We start from the raw sequence: 19,593 nt of genomic DNA, 5'->3' as shown, positions 1-19,593 counted from the left end.
CAGCACATTGATAGGATTTCTGGTTCGAAATTGAACAGGTACTGATGGTCGGGATGACGCTATCATTGTCTGATGGTCCAGTGCCTACAACCTACGTCCCTACTAGTTAGAATAGCAGACCCTGACTACTAGCAGCACGGCGAGCAAGTACACCCCAAGCACGGGAGTGCTGGCTCTATCAGTTACGTCAGTAGCGTAGCAGCTGCATTCTCGGGGACGGAGTCTGTCATGGTTTGGTGACACAGATCAACATGCTTAACTCGTCTTCTATCAGCGGGTGTGGGTGAGTGTCTCTCCTTGGGTCCAGGAAGGTTGAGATGGTATTTAAGATTGCGATTGCTTGCATTGGATATCGGATCCATGCTGTAAAAGTTAGCCTCAAAATTCTACATTAAACTAGGAAGATAAATCAAGGATATAGATTCACCTCTCTGAACGTGGCAGGGACTAAGTAGGAACAGCGTTGTCCATGAGTAGTGAGGCTTGAACCCAGAGCCTGAACTGGTTGTCGTCCTCTCTTCTAGCAGTTCAGCAACAGATATTGAACCTGATTTGGTATTTCCTGAAAGCGGTGATTACTTGTTCATTCGTTAAGAACCGTGCTGCCTCCTTAGAGTCCCACTGTGAGTCCGCTTGGAGATCGCCTGAACCAGTAACCCCCTAGGCTCAGGGCTCTGGTTGCTGTTGGGAAAGGATGCGCAGTCTGCAAACTCAGAGACTCCAGAAAAAGACCCAGCTTTGTGAAAAGAGGCGATCGCACAGTCATGAGTCCAAATGCCGAGCTTCCCGATGAGGGGTTAATGGGCTCCTCCAGAGTCGTCATGAGTGTGTTGATGTTGGGATGGAGGGTATATCTGCCCATGCATCTTATAACAGCGCATCGGTCGGAGAATCACTCCTTATCACACACAGTTAAGGCTTGGAGCAGTGCATGGGCCGTGAGTGTGGCAAACTTGGCGTTCCGCAGTCGTACGAAAATGTCGATCGCCGAGCGAGATCACTTCAAAGCCATCTTTCAGGCATCAAAGTATCGGCCGTCTCTCAGCGCACGGCTGCCGATGCCTTGGTGGCGGACATTTCATTGGTGGGAGAGCTCCCAGCGAGGGTTCCAAGGTTCGCTGGGGCGCTTGTCGCACATGGGCAGGAACAAAAGTGACAACAAACTCAGCCCCCGTTGCTCCGCCGTTGGTGGCCACAGGGAAAAGAATCCTCGACGCGGGCAGTCGATCGTTGACGAAGGTGATCCATCCAATGAGTGGAATCTTGAGTTAATGTTCGCTACCACCTGGGTAGGTTTCCGCTTCCTCGGTTCGTGCATTGCGCTTCCCACCGGGGGGCGATCGTGAAGTTGGGACCAGGGAATCCTCACTTGCTCGGCTTCGAGGTCAATAGAGACGACCTGCTTTCGTGAGTAGATGATACGAGCAGCCAGGCCGCCCGGGATCGATTTCGCGTGAGTCCGATCAACACTGGACACAGTTCACAATATCTTGATTGCGGAGCGAGCGATTGACTCGTTCAGCAGGGGCTTCCTAGTGCCTCGCTCTCTCTTCCCGAGTCCGTGGAAAACATTGACAGAGGATTGATTAAGCTCTGAAGTCATGGGGGCACAATCCCATTGGTCAAGATTGTGTTCGGGTGCTCCTTCACCAGAGGGCGCTTTTCGATTTTGATGCTTGGTTGACATCAGATTGTGGAGTGTCACTTGGGTGGTCAGTGCTCTCTTTTCACTTCGGGGTGGGCGGCTCGGATCATTCTTATTCGTCCAACTGCATGCTCGGGAAGATGTTGAGGATTTGAAGTCACGGTGTGAACAAAAGAAAAGAAAAATACCAGGCCCGTCCCGCGGCCCTGCCTCTCGGAAACTTGGGTCTAACTGATTTCCGAGGTAACGAAATGAGAAGGAGTCAGTGATGGAGTCAGTGATGGAGTCAAGATCCTCCGTTTTTCTTAACCCTAGGGGAATATACAGACTCACTGATCTGAGCATGAAAGACCGCCTGATGCTTCAAGTTGCTGCATGAAATTCTGTATTGGTATCTTTCAGGATCAGTCAGAATCTGGAAATTCAAGCTCCGATCGAGATTGTCGAAACATCCACACTTTTATTGGCGGGTAGCGAGTCCGATCCCAAATAGGAAATCTATCAGTGGTGCCCCGTAGGAGCAAGCTCCTTGTACAAGCCCGAGTGACACTCACCCAATGTCAACTTGTCAGGGAAAACAATTATTTATCATGACAGGATCCTTGACCAAATCAAGCTCCGTATGGTGACCGCACCACCGGTGCAGGCGGGATATGCTGTCTATTATTGTCCATCAGCATCACGACCAACTGAAGCTACCTTTACAATGCCATCTGAACATCCAACTTCAGCTACGCACTACATCAAGATGCTAAAGTAAAACAGGTACAGATCCAAATGGATTCTAACGGTCTCCTGCAAAGGTTGTAAATCTCGTATCGCCGTCTAAAGATGCGTGTGAAGGAATTGAAGTTCAAATTGCGCATCCGTTACAATCTTCTTGAGGGACTCTTTCCGTTTGCCTGGGAAGGCTCGCCATGCGCCAAACGGGCCAATCTGTAGACGCTTCTGGTAAATTGACATGACCTCGTGGAGCACGCGCTCTTAAGCGCCGTATGCAGAAGCAGCATCGCAAGGCAACTTGAAGCTTTGACAACGCCCAAGAAGCGACCAACAAGAAGCCCACATGCAGGCCAATCTGCCTCAGCGAGGGCTGCAAACGAGATTCGGCTGGGTTTGACAAATGTGGCTGAGACTAAGACACACCAGCAGAAGACGCACTGCCTTGCAACGAAGCACCTCAACTCTCTGAACTCAGACGATGACGACCACAGTACTCGTCCGATCGAGGGATACCAAATGCTGTAACCGTACTGTAAACTCCAAACAGCAGGCCGTTTGGCAGAGTCTGGTTCGACTCCACTGGCGGAAACCTCGCCAGTGAGTGGAATTGGATGAATCTGGAGACGATCGGAGGAGGAACGGCAGTCAGGTCCAGGGAGGCGCTGGGTTTTCTAGAACGTTTCTTATCGCTTCGGTATTTGCTGTAAATAATCGACCGACCCACCCATTCTTCTTCCACCTCCCAAAGCTGGGCCCCGCCCCTTTCAAGCCTGCTCATCAATTCATCACACCCCATTCTTTCTCCTCAACAACCACCCCCTCCCCTGCGCGCAACTTCTAATCTCCTTGGGCGGCTTTCTATCTTTCTCGTCTTGACGCTGCTCAAAATCTACTCCTGGGATTCTACGCCCTTGCTCTCTCCCATCTCGCCCTTTATTATTCATCCCTCCATTTTCACCGAACAATTATCGCAAACCTGCTTCCGATTTCTCTCCACCCCTCCATACCTCCAGCGATCAGATCCATTTCTGTCCTCCCCTCCACCTCTCGCTCTCTTCAGTTCAGTCTTGAATGTCGCCTATCCCGCCAGCTTATTCCGAGTCAGCGAACATCCACCTCCCCTTGGACGGATTGACCTCTCACCAACATCTGACTTGTACATGACTTCGCCCACCCTATCGGACCACCAGCTTCCTTTCCCTCAGCCTAACACTCTTCTTACCTTTGCCGCGAGAAACCTTTTCTTGTCTCGCGATTGCGGTCAAACAATGATTAGTTGTCTCTCGTGCTCGATTCTTGTCTAATTTACACCCATCACCGCCGCTTCGGCTCTTCAAGGGAATTCGGAGATCAAGGGCGCGGGGACATTACGGGAAACCTCCCAGACTTGAGCTCCTGGTTTTCTCTGGCGCCCGGTTAGATACACGTTGCTTGTAACCTGGATGGTAGCATTGGCTACGTGCCCCTCCTCACTTTGTCCTGACACAAATCTTGGTCCTGCTCTTTCGACTGCCAGGTGCGTATAACACGCCCTGACCCAGCCATAATGTTTCGTAACAGGTACGTTTTCGTGCCACTTTGTTTATTCCAATAGCCGACCCGGGCTAATTTATGCCTGTTAGGCGGAGCTCCCAGAAGCCCAACGAGGACCTGATTCAGCAATTTCAGAAGACTTTCGCGGATGTTGTCGTTCCTTCTGCAACACTCACCGACACTACTACCGCTCTTCATCCCCAGCTCTCGTTGGAACATGTGTCTCCCTCCAAGTACGTCAAGGTTGAGTTTATTCCGTAACCTTTTTCTTTGCCTTCTGTGGGAGGAACCTTAATGTATCCATTAGAGAGAATAGTGTGGCCCGAAAGCTGACCGTTCTTGATAGATTTGCTATGGACACAGACATGAAACTTGGTCCCTCCATACCCGCACCTCCTCCCCAAGATCCGCAATATATGGCTCCAATAATTGACCCAAACACGCTCCAATTCATTGATCCCCTCAGCCAAGTTCATGGCTACTATACTCCAAACTCCGGGGTCCTAGGTGGCGTCTATCACAGTCCAGCTGGTGACCTTCATACACCTGGGATGGGTATGAACGTGATGACTCCTGCTTCTCTTTCGCAGCAGGCTGGTGATCCCCCAAATGGTGCAGGAATATCTCTTGATCCATTCCATCCGCAATTTAACCCCTCTCATTTTCAAAATCCCCAAACCTTTGTGGCCCAGGCAACATTTGCACCCAGTGCATTTGTCCAAAGCGACACAGGTTTCGATGGGGTAAATGAATCCATTGATGGAGGGTCTCTAAATGATGTGGATATGCAGGGGAGCGCGCAGTCGCATATGACCTCAGCGGTGCGAGAGTCAGACGAACAGGGTTTTCAACCACCGGGCGAAAAGTATGAGCCAAACATTCTTCCATCGCCGTTTCTTTCGTTCCGTCAGCTAATCGGGGGCGGGTTCTACAGTTTTCGATATCACGTTACATTACGAGCTCCAACGGCCATGATAAACCATCAAAATGAAATTCCAGTCACCTACCTCAACAAGGGACAGGCCTACTCCATGTCCGTTGTTGACACTGAGCCATTGCCGTTGAACTCCCAGCCGGCCAAGTACCGAACGTACGTCCGCGTGTCATTCCAAGAAGAAGAACAAAGATTGAAACCCGCGGCGTGCTGGCAGCTCTGGAAAGAAGGACGGGGCACCAGCGAAGCTCACCAGAGAGGCGGAAAGCTGCAGGCCGTTGAGTACGTTGATCCGACCCAGGGAAATGTTGAGGATCAAAAGAATCGACGGATCCAGCTTGAAAGTTCATCGTTTGACGGGTTCTGTGTTACATGGTCCCCGAACCCGACAACTGGGACATCAGATTGTGCTATATCAGTCCGTTTCAATTTTTTGTCTACTGACTTCAGTCACTCTAAAGGGGTAAAGGGTATTCCGGTCAGATTATGCGCGAAAACAGAGATAGTCGCTGGCGACTCCTCAGATTCAGCTGCTGCCGAAGTATGCTACTGCAAAGTTAAGCTTTTCCGCGACCATGGGGCCGAACGGAAGCTGTCCAATGATGTGGCGCATGTTAAGAAGACCATCGAGAAACTTCGCCAGCAGATTCAGCAGAATGAAATGGGCACGAGCAGCTTTGGTAAACGGAAGCGCAGTAGTGCCGCAATTGCCTTCAAGGGCTCTGACCCACGTCCATCAAAGATGTTCAAGCACAAGCGAACGTTATCGATGAGCTCACAGGATGGCTCGAATATGAGTGTTGGTGATGATTTGCATGAAAAACTGGCTCTTCTGCAAGACATGTTCTCGTCGACTCGGCCAGTAAGCATTCTCGGTTTGCGGGGTGACGAATATGATGACCCAGACTCGTATCCCGTCCAGCTTCCTGATAACCGCGACTATATCAAACAGGAGATTCCTGGTGGACGCCAATCCAATATTGATCGGAATGCTCTGCAAGAATGCTCGCCAATCAGCAGCCATATGTCGATTAATTCGCCAATTCATCCTTCAACCGTTCTGCAATCGAATTCGTTCTATGAATCAGGGTATTCGCGGCAGTCGTCTGAGGTCCCAGACAACAAAAACATTCTCAGGTATCCCGTCAAAGTCCATCGAGTCCCGTCAGGAAGCGGCAGCACACCAATGGGCTACATTGAGGCGGTGGATATCGACCCAACGTATAGACCTCCGGCCGAACGACAACCCAGACCGAGTATGTAATATCAGAGTCTACAACTGAGATGGAACGACCCTCCAGACTAACAGATCTTTCTAGTTGCATGCTTTTATGTTCGCTTCCCCAGGAATGGTCAGCACCAAGATGACTATTACCGTGCTGTCTACCTTACAGAACGAACCGCCCGTGACTTGATGGAAAAAATATCTATGAAACAACGCATAGATCCCCAGCGTATCATGCGAATACTTCTCGTCAAAGAAAATGGACTTCGGATCATGGTCGATGACGATGTCGTTCGCGAACTCCCTGACGGACAAGATATGGTTGCTGAGATCTCGGAAGCGCCGACAGTTGATAACATGGTGGGCCCCGACGCAGATAATCCCACCCCCGTCGAAGTCAAATTGAGATATTAGACGTCTCCCATGCCAGTACGGATACTTGTCTTCTCTAATTTTTAGTCATACCTTGGTCCATCCTCGGGGCAAAAAAATACTGTTTTGGGTTCTATTCAGGAGCGCCTGGTGCGTTTCGGGGCTTGGACCTTGTGCTAATTGGCCTCTTCTTCTTGCTCGCTTTTACTTTTCGGAGTTCAGGTTCTTTCCGTTCTTTCTCGCGACGAACTGGGGGCGTTGAATACGGGGATAATAAACGAGTTCCCGAGCAATGATACCCTGCTTTTACATGGATAAGCGTCGCTTTGATGTTACTTTCGTTGCATACTAATCGATGATACCGTCAGCCGTCCTATGTTGCTGGACATGCTCCGTGCTGTCCGCGTGATACGGTGACAGAGGATATTCGTCTCATGAAGAATTTTTTTTTTTTTTGGTTGCGGTCTTGTGGTTCAGGTTTCGAGGGACAATCGATGCACACGAAGAGATACCCTCTGATTATAAAATTTCGAAGTTGTTGTGTTATGTGCTGTTGTTCGTTCTACGCTGGAACTCCTGCCAGCTCTTTCGGCTCGGTGATGCCAACCTACTTTTGCATTTTGATATGGAAGATTTGCCTGGTGCGAGACGGTTCGTGGAAAGAGTAGCCTGACAGTGTGTCGGGTGCAAAACGGATACTCAAGGAGGAGTGCTCGGGACGGATGAATGAGCGCAATCACTGGGGCGATAGCATAGGTTCAGAACACGTTAGCCTAGCTTGTGAAAATCATGGAAACACAGTTGGAGAGGTTCTCCGACTTGACGCATAAAGAAGAGAGAATGTCCCGTCCTTGGACTTTTGGTCGGGATCGCACGCATGAACGCAGTCCCTTGTCGGTGGTAGGGTCTCGACCCCTGACGATCTAGATATCGCACTGGGATAGATGGCCTGAATCTTCCTCCTCATACGTGGCCAGCACAACCACTTCAAGAAGATTCCTAAGCTAAGGCTCTTTGACGGCAGTATCTGACCACCCTTTCTGGTATCCGTTGATCCTGCCTAGCTGGCCTCGGCGTCGTGCGGACTGAGTCGATCGACGGTCTGGAATTTGAAAGTGCGGAAGGCCTTGGCGGGTGGATGCGGTGGGCCTTGCAAAAGCTTATTTAAGGCCCCCATACGCTTGACTTGTATGGGCCACGCTCCTCTTCAGACTAGAAAGTTGCCGTTTGTTGTGTGAGAAGGCCGGCCATGCTCTGAGAGGACGAGCGCCCCCGATACATGCCGGGTGAACTTGGGCTATTCTAGCCTGTGTAGATGACCTCTTCATGCCGGTCTTGAGGAACGGTGGACTTTTCGGTGATCCCCGACGCAAGCGCATCTTGTGTCCATAACTCATAGCCCTTCTCGTTGTCAGTCGTAGCACTGTGCCAACTCGGAGTCTCAGCATCCGATGTCATCATAAATATACGAACGAATGAGGCAGTTCGAAACCAGCCCCAAGGCCAACATGAAAGACCCCCGAATAAGCACTGAATGAGCATCTTGGAAGTCGTCGAATGGCACCTTCCCTGCGAAGGAGCCGGCCCCGGCTTCCAGGCCGGGTCCACCTGGTTTCTGTCGTACCTTCCAAAAATGGAAGTGTTCTTTGGTATGTACCTAGGTAGGTAACACTCAACCTTGGAACACTCTGAGTCCCTCTTGCTTCCAGCCTTTCCAACTTCCTCTTCCTTTCCACCCTCTTCTTCATCCTTGCTTTTGCTTTCTTGCTCAAATTCTCATCACACCGCTCGTTCTTGCTCTTACCCCTCCTCGTTCGCTTACTTTCCAACATCGTCTGTCATTGCTCTCATTAACTCAAAGGAATCTGTTTTCTGAAAGATGGCGTACAAGCTCCTTACTCTTCTTGCTATGTACTTGCTGGTTGCCACTGTCTTCGCGAACGGTAAGTCAGATGCACTCTGAAGTTAGTCTGAGGTGGATGGTTATTCCTAACTCCAGAGAATAGAGAACGTGGAAGTACCTGATGCTGTGTTCGATGGATTCGACCTTGGGGACCACTTTGGTATGCCCCCAGTTCATCGTCTCACCTTCTAATATACCTCCTCTCATTGTAATCTGAAGACTACAATGTCAATGAAGTCCATGCTCTGGTGGATCACATCTTCGTTCCCCGTTCTGGTAAGCTCCACCTATTCCTGTGACCCCCTGAGCCGACAAGTATATTAACCCCCATGGCAAGCATTGGCCACTGTTACAGTCACTGAAACCATTTGTGGACCGACCTCGCCGACTGTCGTGACAGACACTTTCGAGTCGAGTCCTGCGCCCACAACTGGGCAGCCTCCGATGACGACGGATACTAGCGGTGTCCCATCTGACCAGCCTCCATCTCCTACTTCCCCTACCTCCCTTACCTCCTCCGAAGTGTCCACCAGTGCCACCGACGGACCAACTACTTCGTTCCAGACTAACATGTCTTCCTCCAAAGGTGACAATGAAAGTCCAACTGAGACTTCCGACTCCCCAACTGATACCATTGCCCCTCCCACCAACGCTGGATTTACGCAGGAAGGCATGGATAGCGTTTTTCTTGCGTTGGCATTAACAATCCTTCAACTCGTTGGGGTTTAGCATTATCGCTGACTTTCGTTGATTGCTCATTATGGGCAGAGGCTTCTGGGACAAGGTATTACACTTTCGTTCTGCTGTCGATGGAATTGCCTCGGGGATAGAGTTTTCATTTTCAGTCGATATGGGTTGCATGTGCAGCTGCACACACTTCCTTACTCACGGCAGAACGGTTTGTGGGTGGTAGGTAGTCGTTGCGGTAGTTTCTAATCAATTCCATCGCAATCTCAAGCAACAAGGTAAATCCCACTCGGGATCGCAGGATATCTTAGGCACTCTGTAGGTTAATTGGGAAACCGCAGTTTGAAACATGCGTGGATGTAATGTATGGTACTATCTATTATCTCTTTGACCTATTATCGATTATGTATGGTACAACTCAGAGCAAACCATCCATGGTATAAGTCCCGCTTAACTCATCATGGTATACATGGCCAATTCAACCACCAACGCCGTGTGATTCCAATCCGGACAAAGACGCTGGGGTGGAAAAAAAAGTAGATTTAACATGCCGCCCATGGAGCAGCAGTGGAAAGAATGCACACTTGCCGCTCCCAAATGTATATAATATGTTTGTGCTAGTTGTGTCGAGGATATGTCACATGTACCTGACATTCGATCCAAGCTTATCCCAGCCGAGGAAGGTACGCCAGAGAAGTTGGTATCAAATGCTGAACACGAAACGACGCCAATAGCGGGTTTAAACCGCACATCGCCCAGACAATCCGGAATGGTCGGGAGGGGACGGATTTTGAGGTCCAGAGAATCGGAGGAGACCCAAGGTCCCGGAAGTGCAGATCTAGATGGCCGAAATCATGTGCAGATGCAGTCGCGAGCCTGGGAGAGCTGTAGTTCTTGGTCGTAAGTAGTACTGTGATTAATGCATGATAATGAGTGAGAAGCCGTCGACCCAAGCTCCGCACGACCCTGAGACACCGGCAACTTTGTAACCCAGTGGGGGGATCAGGTTGTACCTATGGCAGCGTCGTTAGTAACAGCGACGGGAGAGAATGGAAGGCATCCATACCCTAAACCTCCACCAGCATTACCAAAGATGCCAGATTTTCTGCCCAAACTAGTTAGAACCTCAATAGCGTCGATCCAGTGTCCTGCCCGCACATAGAAGCCGAGAAGGATTTCTCCCCTTCGTGTATCTTCGTCCACTTATTAGACCTGGTGTGCAAAGCTTGCTTCAGATTATTATCAAGGTAGACTTACCTAGCACAAAATCATCAGTTTTCCCTTCCCGTCTCCCGAATAGTTGACTTGTCGCATCCTCATAGAGAAATTCTAGACCATGCAACTTGGCATCGTGATATACCTTGATGGAGGTCAGGAGCTTAGTAGATTGGAAGGCACAGTCTAGGAGCAGCTCCTCCGGCTGACTCCCGGCTAGCTGTGATATTCCAAGCTTGCATCCACGGAAACCAACGCCTCTGGAAAGCTTCACCTGGGAGTTCTTGGATTTCAGATTGCTGATCGAGTCAACAGTAAATTTGCCGAGCCCCCCGGAAAATATGGACATCTTGACCTGCTTCTTCTTCTTCTCCTTGTCACTGCCGAATACTCGCTGTCGCAGGTCGCTCTCTGTAACTGTGACCTGTTTCGGGAGTCCATTGCTGGTTGATTCGCTGTGGATGTACTCGATAAAGTGGTGACATACTTGGTCCCCTTCGCCGTATAGCTCGATAAACGCTATTCCGGTCGCAGCGGTTAACAAGATCTTGCCATTCTCTACTGGCCAAACCTGAACGCTATCGTCCGAACTCATTGGGGGATCATTAGGGAGGCGGAAACAGGGATGGAATCGGAAGCGCAAAACATCTAGTCGATGCCAGGTGCACTCATCCTGTGGTAGACACGGACTAAGACCCTGTGTTTTTGTCCGAGTGGAGAACGGCTCGCGGGTCAGGAAGGAACGGTTAAGCCGGACGTAGTCTCGAAGCATGATCCCGGACTCTTGATGCGGGCAACCAAAGACGTGACCAACTTCGTGTAGATGAGCTCCGATGCCTAGATTGGCAGATTCCCAGTTGGATCCAGCCTCGCCACAGTCATTGGCGACATGGTCTGTGTTCGTCCGGGTGCAGTCCGAGAAAGAATCCACCACCTCTTCTAAATTAGAGGGATAGCTTTGGAGGCAGTGGGACCCAAAAATTGCCATCTTAAGATCGCCCTGGCTCGAGCCTAAAGCGGCATGGCCCGTAATCGTCTGCAATTCCCTATCCCAATGTGAGTCGAGCAGCAAGACGGAAACGTATCGGTTCTGGCCTGGCTTCGCCTGGAAATAGTTCTTCACGGCATCCTGCGCGATCCGGAAAAGCTCATCCTTTCGAGTGGCCTGCCCATACTGCTGGGCAATTTGAAGGTCGCGGAGCTCCCTGACAGTCTTCTCGGTCCGAACGATATGAATCTTTGCCTCGTTTCGCATCTGAAGACTGCTTGAATCACGTCGGCTGGCTGTGCCTGGCTGCCATTCCTCTTCGAAACGAAAGCACCGCCGCCCGGCATTATTACGGAACATCTGTTCGCCGGTGAATGCCTGCCAAAGGTACGCAGCCATTCGATATTTTCGAATAGCTGTCTCTAAATCATTGCCTTCACGCTGTTTCCTCTCAGGCACTGCGTCAAAAGTCCCGTCGGAGTCCTTTCCAAGAAGTATCACAAGTTGCAGGGGTGGGGAATTGGACAACGGGAGGTAGTTCACATTGATATATGAGGAGTGGGTGGCATGGTGGAGGCTAGCGGACGACGATTTGGTCGACACAAAGTCGAGGCGTAGGCGATTGGGACCGGGAACCAGATGCACAAGAGCTTTGAAGTGAGACGAAGTGACCGGCCAAGAAATCGGTGGAAAGCTGTCTTGGTGGAGGCTGATCGTTACGCTTCCATCCAGCGGGTGCTGTCTTGGGTCTCCTACTTGGCCGTAGATTAATAGGACCTTTTGATGGACCTACAGTCAAATCAGCATGAGAAAAGATTTTTAACCTTTACAGCATACCCATGAATTTTCTTGGATGGAAATTATCCTGGGAGCGTAGGGAGAGGTTGGGGCAGGCGACCGAGCGACACCATGAATGGAGGGTGAGCTACCACCCTGTCATAAGGTCAGACTCCGAAATAGCATGGAAGGGAAGAGGAACATACGAAGTAGCTATTTCGTGACGTCGTGGGATTCGAGCGCAGCTGGGGCGGAGGAAAGTAAGAGCTTGTGCCATTAGAGCTGCCATTGGAGCCAACCAAAGACGGTAGGTTATTGGACGAGAGCGTAGGCATGATAGATGATGGTGGAGTGGCAGAGGTGTAGGAGGCTGAGTCGATGGTTGAGGAGGAATTCCCCGAGGTGCCGTCCCCATTGGACTGGGTTGTGGAGGACTCCTCTGTTGAACGTGATGTACTTCGGAAAGTACTCCGAGAGCGACGGCGGAGGGTTTTGAAGAGCGGCATGATAAAGGGCGAACGATCGAGGTCTGGAGGGGGCGAGCGGGGGATGGCGACTTGGATAGGGATGAAGAGTGTTGGTGTTGGGCTGGCAGGGTTGGACGAAACGGGAAGGAGCAACCCTTCCAAGCCGGAGCTTGAGATAGTTAAGCTTCAAGGCCCAAAGAACTCCCAGCGCACACAAAAAGTATAGTTACTGGTACACCGGCAGGCTGGGAGGGTAGAGCATTTGGATGATTGGCAGGTAACGAGCGACGAAGTGGCCGAGTTGTACTATTATCTCCTATCTGGAAGGCGAGGGCTGGGCGGCCGTTTGCGGCTGGTGTTGACAAAAGCTTGCCCCCCTCCCCAGCATATACTGGAACTTCCGGGCACAGAAGAGAATTTGAACTGCTGGAGTACATTAGCTAAGAGTAAGAAACAGCAAATATGAATGAACAGCAAAGAAAAGATGGGGACAAAAAGGGACAGAAGCTGGACAACTGGAGCTTGGCGAGGCAAAGAAGCAATCGTCAGCCATCAAAGCGGGAGGTTCCTGCTCCAACATACCAAGATAAGCTGGAGTTCAAGCTGGAGCTGTGCGTTGGATGAAGGCGGAAGAAGAATCAAATCCAGCGCAAACCTTGAAGTTGGAAGGAAGAATGATTATTTACGATCCAGTCTCTCCTTCCAGGCCAGATTCAGGCGATGACCAGGGTGTTGAGCGATGAGCGATGAGAGATGAGACATAAGAAACTGTCCATCGCGACCGAAGTGGGTCTGTGGACTGGATAGAACTCGTCGAGTTTCACATCCCAGCGATTGCTTTTTTTTTTTTTTTCAATATTATTCCTCTCGATAATGCTGACCGGTTTCACGCTGGCTGGGTGGAGGACAAGCTGTCGAGAGCAGCTCCGGGCCCCAAAGGACCAATGAGTGAGGATCTCAACGACATGATTGCATCATCCCCGACCACGTCATACCTCCCAGATGCATCCTGTTCCTGCTTTGTTCCTGGATGGCCCTGATCGCTGTTCTCTCTGCTCCTGAACTCAGTTACAACAGCCATCTTCCTTGTCCGAGCATTACTCTGGAGAATCGCAGTCCAGTTGCACAGGACCGACATGGACGGCAGATGGTTGTCCAACCTCCCAGAATACTTTTCCTTCGCCGCAAGAAAGTATGAGAAAGGAGGAATGCAGCAGAAGAGATCGAAGAATCTGGCTCGCGAAAGCGCTGCTAAGGAGGTGGCTCCATTCCAGCTTGAAACCAGGACATAGACACGTAGAAGAAGCTCTGTATCCGGGGAGATCGAGTTGATCTCAGGATCATGGGTCCGGAGGCTGGGAGGAATGCGGCCGAACCAGGGAATGCGTCGTCACGACGGCACGCGTTTTTTCGCTCCACATCACACAAATTGCCTAGACGCCCTTCTCGACTGCGTTGGTCGGATACCAACAAGATTTGTTCCCAAGGAACTTTGCTGCAAATTTGGCTTTCACTGTATTCTAGAGGAATTTTTGGCGTCTGAAGTTCTTTGGATTCAAAGACAAGTCAACTTGTTCCTGTTTCGTGCAACTTGTGTGCTCCAATTGGATTGCAAATCCCTTGCTCCAGGGCTCTTGTCCAGCCGCTCTCTCTCGACCTCTGTCCATCTTTCACCCATTCTTCGCTCGACTCCTGCTTTCGAGCATCCCTTCTTTCCGAAGCTTGATCCCTTCTTGGCCAGGCCTTCAAGCTTCATCTTGTTCTTGTCCAATATTTTTGCATCGCCGTCTTCACTCGAGAGCAATGGTCCTGTCTAACCCCGAGAAAACGATTCGCAAAATCGACATTGCCCAGGTATGTCAGTCAAGAAACCCCAAAATACGGCCCCAAAATGGATCACCGCAAAGATTAAGCAAGAGAGGAAGCTCTGACGTTGGCTTCGTGCCCAATGATAGGTGTCTCTCAACCTGCAGGACCGTCTGGGTCTTGCCAAAGTCAAGTACCAGAATGGGCGTCTCCCCTCACGCCGGGATGGAGGACTACACATCTCCTTCGGAGCCAGCGACAAACCCTCTGATTCTTCTTCCGATATCTCCAACAGCCGTTGCGAGACTCCTCTAACTTCACCCCTGCGAGCATCGTCCTATTCGAAGGAGCTCCCACGATCTTCCAGGAACAGACACGCCGCAACGTTCAATTCCCGCGTCATGCAACCAATGCTCTCTGCCAGTCGAAAGCGTCTCCGATCAGACTCAGTTGCGGACCGTCCAGCTAAGATATCCCGAGTGTCGTGGAAGAGCTCATATCGACTGCCCGAGTCGTCCCCCGGATTTCGCCCCCATAGTACTCGACAGAACATTCCACTCATCACCGAAACCGCTCCCATTCCCGAGATTTCCTCTCCAGGATACCATGCACAGTCGGACGATGACAATGACCCCGATCTCCCGGTGCACAGCTTCCAAGCTAGCTCTATTGTGGGCTCGTCGCCTCCTCGCACCCCTCCCTCGAAGCGTGCTTCCCTGTCGCGGCACGACCGCAACATGCGTCATGAGGATGGAGCAGATCTACTCTTGTACCTCGCTAACTCTCCTACACCAGCCAGAATTGCAAATAAGAGCCAACCCCCAGATTTTCCTCCGTCGACTCCACCTAGCCAGCATGCCGTCTTGCCCTCGCTGACACCAACGCCAGGGGGAGGAGGCGTATTTCCCAATTTTGGCACACCCAGTCAACAGTTCAACTTTGCAGATTTTGTCAACGTCACTCCTAGCCCGGCCCAGCCTGCCTGGGGTGGCCGAACTCCGGGTGGTCTTGCCAGAACGCCTCTTGCCAATCGGGACACTCGAAAGCGGGCCAATTTTGACAATCTGCTGCCCCCAGGGATCGAAAGCCCGAAGCTAGGAGAGAAAGGACCCGGAACCGTCTTGCAGCTGGGTGGAGAACTGCGGCCGTAGACCTGCCCAATTCCTCCTTCTCACACGAGGTGCATCAATCTCTTTTCTTTTCCTTCCTCCCGCTGTCATGGAACCCTTGTTACGACCCTTGATGACTGATATGTACACACCATTTTCATGTCCTATTTTATCTACCTAATAATCTGGATCTTGACCTCACCTTCTTCCCCTGCTTTCGTTTCCTGAGTCCAGGCCCAGCTCGGGAGGACCACCGCTGGCGATGTACACCGTATTTTTCTGTTCATACGTATCCACATACTCCTTTCCTATGTCATTCTGGCGAAAAAATTGCATACATTTCTAGTCCCTTTGCAGCATTTACGCACTCTTACCGGGAAAATTACTCGTTCTCTGCAAGGACTCACTAACAATGTCTACCTCTTGTCAAGCCCATCAAATATCTGAATCACACCCAGGCTAAATTCGCTTGCATTTTCAAGTCACAAATGTAGCATTCGATCCTTAGATACAAACGTAGTTATGCGCGACCAATCTACGTCTATCATCAACTTCAAACCCTTCTTTGTATTGATAAGGAGATACTCGATGACCTAGAAACCTCGCGTCTCGCCCCTCTAACTTGCAGGTATTTGCAGGTGTATAAAGGTTGTACAAAAATAAAATAAACATGAGAGCTGGAACGAAATGATATACAGAATCTAAATGCGCAAATCCGGAGTGGCTGTAGTGACATGTGTTCGTTTGCTCTTCTTCAAGGACCCCGAAGATGGGCATCAATGATCGCCGTGATATGAATGTCGGTGCGGGCCATGGCCAAACCCGCAGGTGCCTTGTGGGCACTCTCGCCTGACGGCACGGAGATATATACTTACGTCGGTAGACGTACTTAAGCTTCGCGGGTCAGCAACACGGGTGAAGCCGGAAGGAGACGGGGCTGGCGTGACCACAGAACAGATGTGCTCCCTGGAACGGGGATGCTGGCCGTACTTGGTTCGAACAAGTCCTGAGTCCCTGCTATGTCCCACACTCTAACGGTTCGCTCCTCGACTCGGCCAGCCCTGTACTTCTCCGCTCTCTCAGGGACTTCACGCCCATTGACGTCTTGGCTTGGAAGCAAAGTTTGGGAATATAGTCGCTTGAAGACAATTAGCTGCAAGTCAGCCGTCTGTCAGCCCACCTGACGGAGTCTGGGGTTTCAACTTGATGCGCGACAACTCATAAGTTTCCGTTATCGACTTGTCGACGCGAGGGACTAATGGGGATCTCGGACGCGTGATTGCCTGACACTTTCTTATCAACGGGGTCTCGAGCCCGCGCATATCACTGGCGATCCCCGAAATCTTTATTTGCATCACTCGCCAGACACAGGCTTTATTGATGGCTTGGAGTTGGATCGGGAGCCATGGATTGGCCTATCGTTCCTCGTATCCAACACGTATAATGGATGTAGGTCGTTAACGGCTGAAAGGTACTCCCTTACAAGTATGGAATCTTGGTATGGGTGTGAACACTTGTCGCACCGGTTTTGTATGTTGGAGTTGGCGTGGTGACTTCATCATTCCTGGTCGTCTGGGACTGCGGTCTGATCTGCACTCACCACTCCCTCCGCCTGTGCACGTTCTGCCTGCTGCCTATACAATAATGCAAGGTAGTCCGACGTGGAGGCCTCGTGAATGGATTTATCTTCTCGGACTTTCATGAACCGAGGAAACCTTAGACTGAGACCGCGTGCATCGCTCACTAACCCAATTGCGGCGGGATAGGTCGGACTGAGGGTGATATCAGCGAATGCAATCTCCCAAACCTCCTGTGGCTCGAACCACACGTCCGGCTCTCCATTATACTCGACGTAGCTCGGCCGAGAGATCGTGTTGGCGCTCCCTTCTTCGTACTTGTCCTTGTTCGCCTGGTAAAATTTATCAGTAAAGCCGGACATGCACTTCGTCACAGCCTCTAGACCTCCGGTCTCTGGGTTACGGACGGCAAGTAGAATCGGCGACCACCAATTAGCTTTTCGTCCATTGCCATGCCACGCAGCCACGGGAATCAGATCTAAGGTTTCAGAGGAGGCGCTGTAGTCTTTCTTCACCTTGAGCCACGACTCAAGCCGCTTGTCCGGTTCATAAGTTGATAGTAAGGCCTTCCGACGTCCGCCCTTTGATGACTTAATCCCGGCGATCTCCGATGGCGTTTTCGGCGTGTTCGGGGAGGTAGAGTGGTTGCTGTCAGTCGACAGCAGTCCTGGCCCATTGGGGACGGGTGCATTGTCCAGTACCTTGACCATTATACCCTCGCACTTGTTTTCCGTCGCGGTCTTGAAAAAATCCAAGACGGATTCAGAATCCGCAGAAGTTGCATCGAAGCTCTTGACCCAGGTGAACCTGTTCGGGATTTCCGCAAAGAGGCTTCTTAGTAACCCTCTTCGCTCACGCAAAGGCCGGCCTAGAAGTGGCGTCCCGTTCAAGTACATTAAGTCAAAGGCGAAAAGACAAACATTGATCTTGATGGCTCCCATTTCAACATTTTTCTTCGCTCGATTGGTGAGGATCTGGAAAGCCTGAAGTTCGCCGGTGTCTTGGTCCACGGCGACCACCTCACCTTCTAGAATGAAACTGGAAACACTCTCGCCTCGGATTTGAGAAACAAGCGAGACAAGGTCTGGATATTTCTCTGTCATGGTCTCTAAGTGCCGCGAAAATATCGAGACCCTCCCTTCCTCATCACAATGAACTTGAGCCCGCTGTCCGTCGTACTTGAACTCACAGGTGAAATCTCGCCCTTGGAGTTTGGTTAACATTTCGGAGAGATCCCGAGTGATGCTGCCTAACATTGGCATGAGCGGTACATGAAGCTGTAATCCGCATCTTGAGATGAGTTCCTCGGTAACACCGATTTCGAGCAAGGACGAAACCAGATCATTGTAGTTTGGATGCCTTGAATAAGAAGCTTTGACGAGGTCCTCGGCGCTGGTATATATTTCTGCGAGCTCGTCCTTTTTGAGCAGGGCTAACTCCTGCCGGGAGTAAACGGGGAAGCTTGACTCGTCTGGCCGGGAATATAAGAAAGCCCTTGCGAGCGCTATAAGCATCGTCGTCTTCACAGCACCGATCCGCAGATTCTGGACGAGTGTCCGGACGATGTACCGGCTTTCTTCCGCACCTCGAGTATCTTGGAGCAGTTTCTCCACGATTCGTTGTTTCGACTCTTGACTTCCGTTGCCTTTGCTTGCAGCTATCTTAGTGAGGGACTGATAAACCCCCTTGATACTCAGCGGCTTTGGCTTTATCAAGGTGAAGCTTTGCTTTTTTTTCGCCTCAAAAGCGACGTCCCCAGCATCCCCTAGTCTGTCGTACAATGCTTTCAGGCCCTGACTATTCAAGCCATAAATCTTCTTGAACGCTTTGGAAATCGAGGAACCGCCGAGGCCGAGCTCGAGTTCATGATATGGTGGCGAAATTGAGTTTGTTGTGAGCCATACCGCGGGAAGTACACTAGATGGATCCGCTTCGATAAGAACTCGCAGCAAGTTGACCAGTGTATCAACAATCCTGATGCGACTAGTTGTTAGATTGGCGAGAACAAAAGCTCTAGCGAGGAGGGCGTAGGAAGCGTTGCCGCCTTCTGCCGCCCAATGCACCTTCAGTTCCCGTGCGTGTTTTGAGGCATCGAACACCAAAGGGCTCTGGTCGAAAGGGACCGAAAGTGAGATAGTGTCCTCCGTGCCTGCTGATGATTGCAACGAAAGAACGCCTTGCAACCTAGCCTTCTTCAATTCCCGATCATTCTCTAGAGATGTGTCAGGCGTAGCGATCGGCTTGACCTCTTCAACGGTTGTGGGGGTTGAGGTGTCTGGCTCGCCATTCCATTCAGCTTGAAGCTTTCGCGCAAGGGCCTCATCAGAGAGGCTCTGCTCGGTATCTACCGAGTGGGAAACTTCCTCCACCCTCTCAACTTTCTTGGGCGTTTGGCTCTGGAAGAATGATGCAATGCTTCGGGTGCTTGCGGGATCCCTCTTGCGCTTCTTCGCGGGACTAGACATATTGGGGCATCACGTCGTTTGTAAAAATGCAAAGAGAGCTGGGCCGATATTCATAGTGGGTTTCATGGTGTGGAATGCGTCGGTGAAGGCGCCGAAGAGATCGTTGTGGTTGTTCTGGCGTGGGGAAGGTCAAGCTCCCCGACGCGGAGCTAGCGGTGATTCAACGA

At 50.9% G+C, this 19,593-nt stretch overlaps 7 protein-coding genes across 7 annotated transcripts; 4 read left to right on the top strand and 3 right to left on the bottom strand.

The window, feature by feature from the left end:
• The first annotated feature begins 563 nt into the window (after positions 1–563).
• On the top strand, positions 564–1,413 carry BJX67DRAFT_109486 (uncharacterized protein). The gene has a single exon (XM_071024298.1). The coding sequence runs from the start codon at positions 765–767 to the stop codon at positions 1,344–1,346; it is 582 nt and encodes a 193-aa protein (XP_070885950.1). The 5' UTR covers positions 564–764; the 3' UTR covers positions 1,347–1,413.
• Positions 1,414–2,140, bottom strand: BJX67DRAFT_109487 (uncharacterized protein). Its single transcript, XM_071024299.1, has one exon. The coding sequence runs from the start codon at positions 1,988–1,990 to the stop codon at positions 1,481–1,483; it is 510 nt and encodes a 169-aa protein (XP_070885949.1). The 5' UTR covers positions 1,991–2,140; the 3' UTR covers positions 1,414–1,480.
• A 1,774-nt stretch (positions 2,141–3,914) lies between these two features.
• On the top strand, positions 3,915–6,474 carry BJX67DRAFT_381302 (grainyhead-like protein; the record flags this gene model as incomplete). The annotated part of the gene is made up of 4 exons (XM_071032996.1): positions 3,915–3,928; positions 3,991–4,134; positions 4,248–6,091; positions 6,155–6,474. The coding sequence occupies 4 exons, from the start codon at positions 3,915–3,917 to the stop codon at positions 6,472–6,474; spliced, it is 2,322 nt and encodes a 773-aa protein (XP_070885948.1).
• A 1,663-nt stretch (positions 6,475–8,137) lies between these two features.
• On the top strand, positions 8,138–9,324 carry BJX67DRAFT_109419 (uncharacterized protein). The gene is made up of 4 exons (XM_071024296.1): positions 8,138–8,375; positions 8,439–8,495; positions 8,555–8,611; positions 8,673–9,324. Exons 1-4 carry the CDS (start codon positions 8,312–8,314, stop codon positions 9,062–9,064), a joined length of 570 nt encoding a protein of 189 aa, XP_070885947.1. The 5' UTR covers positions 8,138–8,311; the 3' UTR covers positions 9,065–9,324.
• A 614-nt stretch (positions 9,325–9,938) lies between these two features.
• On the bottom strand, positions 9,939–12,508 carry BJX67DRAFT_372156 (zinc metalloproteinase family protein; the record flags this gene model as incomplete). Its single annotated transcript, XM_071031209.1, has 5 exons — positions 9,939–10,035; positions 10,089–10,215; positions 10,280–12,014; positions 12,063–12,158; positions 12,209–12,508. 5 exons carry the CDS (start codon positions 12,506–12,508, stop codon positions 9,939–9,941), a joined length of 2,355 nt encoding a protein of 784 aa, XP_070885946.1.
• A 1,634-nt stretch (positions 12,509–14,142) lies between these two features.
• On the top strand, positions 14,143–15,888 carry BJX67DRAFT_109376 (uncharacterized protein). The gene is made up of 2 exons (XM_071024295.1): positions 14,143–14,323; positions 14,425–15,888. Exons 1-2 carry the CDS (start codon positions 14,273–14,275, stop codon positions 15,424–15,426), a joined length of 1,053 nt encoding a protein of 350 aa, XP_070885945.1. The 5' UTR covers positions 14,143–14,272; the 3' UTR covers positions 15,427–15,888.
• A 664-nt stretch (positions 15,889–16,552) lies between these two features.
• BJX67DRAFT_109293 (putative DNA ligase I) lies at positions 16,553–19,567 on the bottom strand. The gene has a single exon (XM_071024294.1). It carries the CDS (start codon positions 19,424–19,426, stop codon positions 16,943–16,945), a length of 2,484 nt encoding a protein of 827 aa, XP_070885944.1. The 5' UTR covers positions 19,427–19,567; the 3' UTR covers positions 16,553–16,942.
• Between the last annotated feature and the right edge of the window lie 26 nt (positions 19,568–19,593).

The sequence above is a fragment of the Aspergillus lucknowensis genome (genome assembly GCF_044049455.1).
Source record: "Aspergillus lucknowensis strain CBS 449.75 chromosome Unknown BJX67scaffold_21, whole genome shotgun sequence".
In the NCBI taxonomy this organism is placed as follows: Eukaryota; Fungi; Ascomycota; class Eurotiomycetes; order Eurotiales; family Aspergillaceae; genus Aspergillus; species Aspergillus lucknowensis.
This window is presented reverse-complemented; position numbering and strand designations above follow the sequence as displayed.

Bases quoted from the DNA above. Each gene is read 5' to 3' on its own strand.
- BJX67DRAFT_109486 (XM_071024298.1), top strand. From the start codon at position 765: ATGAGTCCAAATGCCGAGCTTCCCGATGAGGGGTTAATGGGCTCCTCC.
- BJX67DRAFT_109487 (XM_071024299.1), bottom strand. From the start codon at position 1,990: ATGCTCAGATCAGTGAGTCTGTATATTCCCCTAGGGTTAAGAAAAACG.
- BJX67DRAFT_109376 (XM_071024295.1), top strand. From the start codon at position 14,273: ATGGTCCTGTCTAACCCCGAGAAAACGATTCGCAAAATCGACATTGCC. The intron at 14,324-14,424 runs GTATGTCAGTCA...GCCCAATGATAG, and splicing joins GCAAAATCGACATTGCCCAG to GTGTCTCTCAACCTGCAGGA.
- BJX67DRAFT_109293 (XM_071024294.1), bottom strand. From the start codon at position 19,426: ATGTCTAGTCCCGCGAAGAAGCGCAAGAGGGATCCCGCAAGCACCCGA.
- BJX67DRAFT_109419 (XM_071024296.1), top strand. From the start codon at position 8,312: ATGGCGTACAAGCTCCTTACTCTTCTTGCTATGTACTTGCTGGTTGCC. The intron at 8,376-8,438 runs GTAAGTCAGATG...TCCAGAGAATAG, and splicing joins TGCCACTGTCTTCGCGAACG to AGAACGTGGAAGTACCTGAT. The intron at 8,612-8,672 runs GTAAGCTCCACC...CCCCATGGCAAG, and splicing joins CATCTTCGTTCCCCGTTCTG to CATTGGCCACTGTTACAGTC.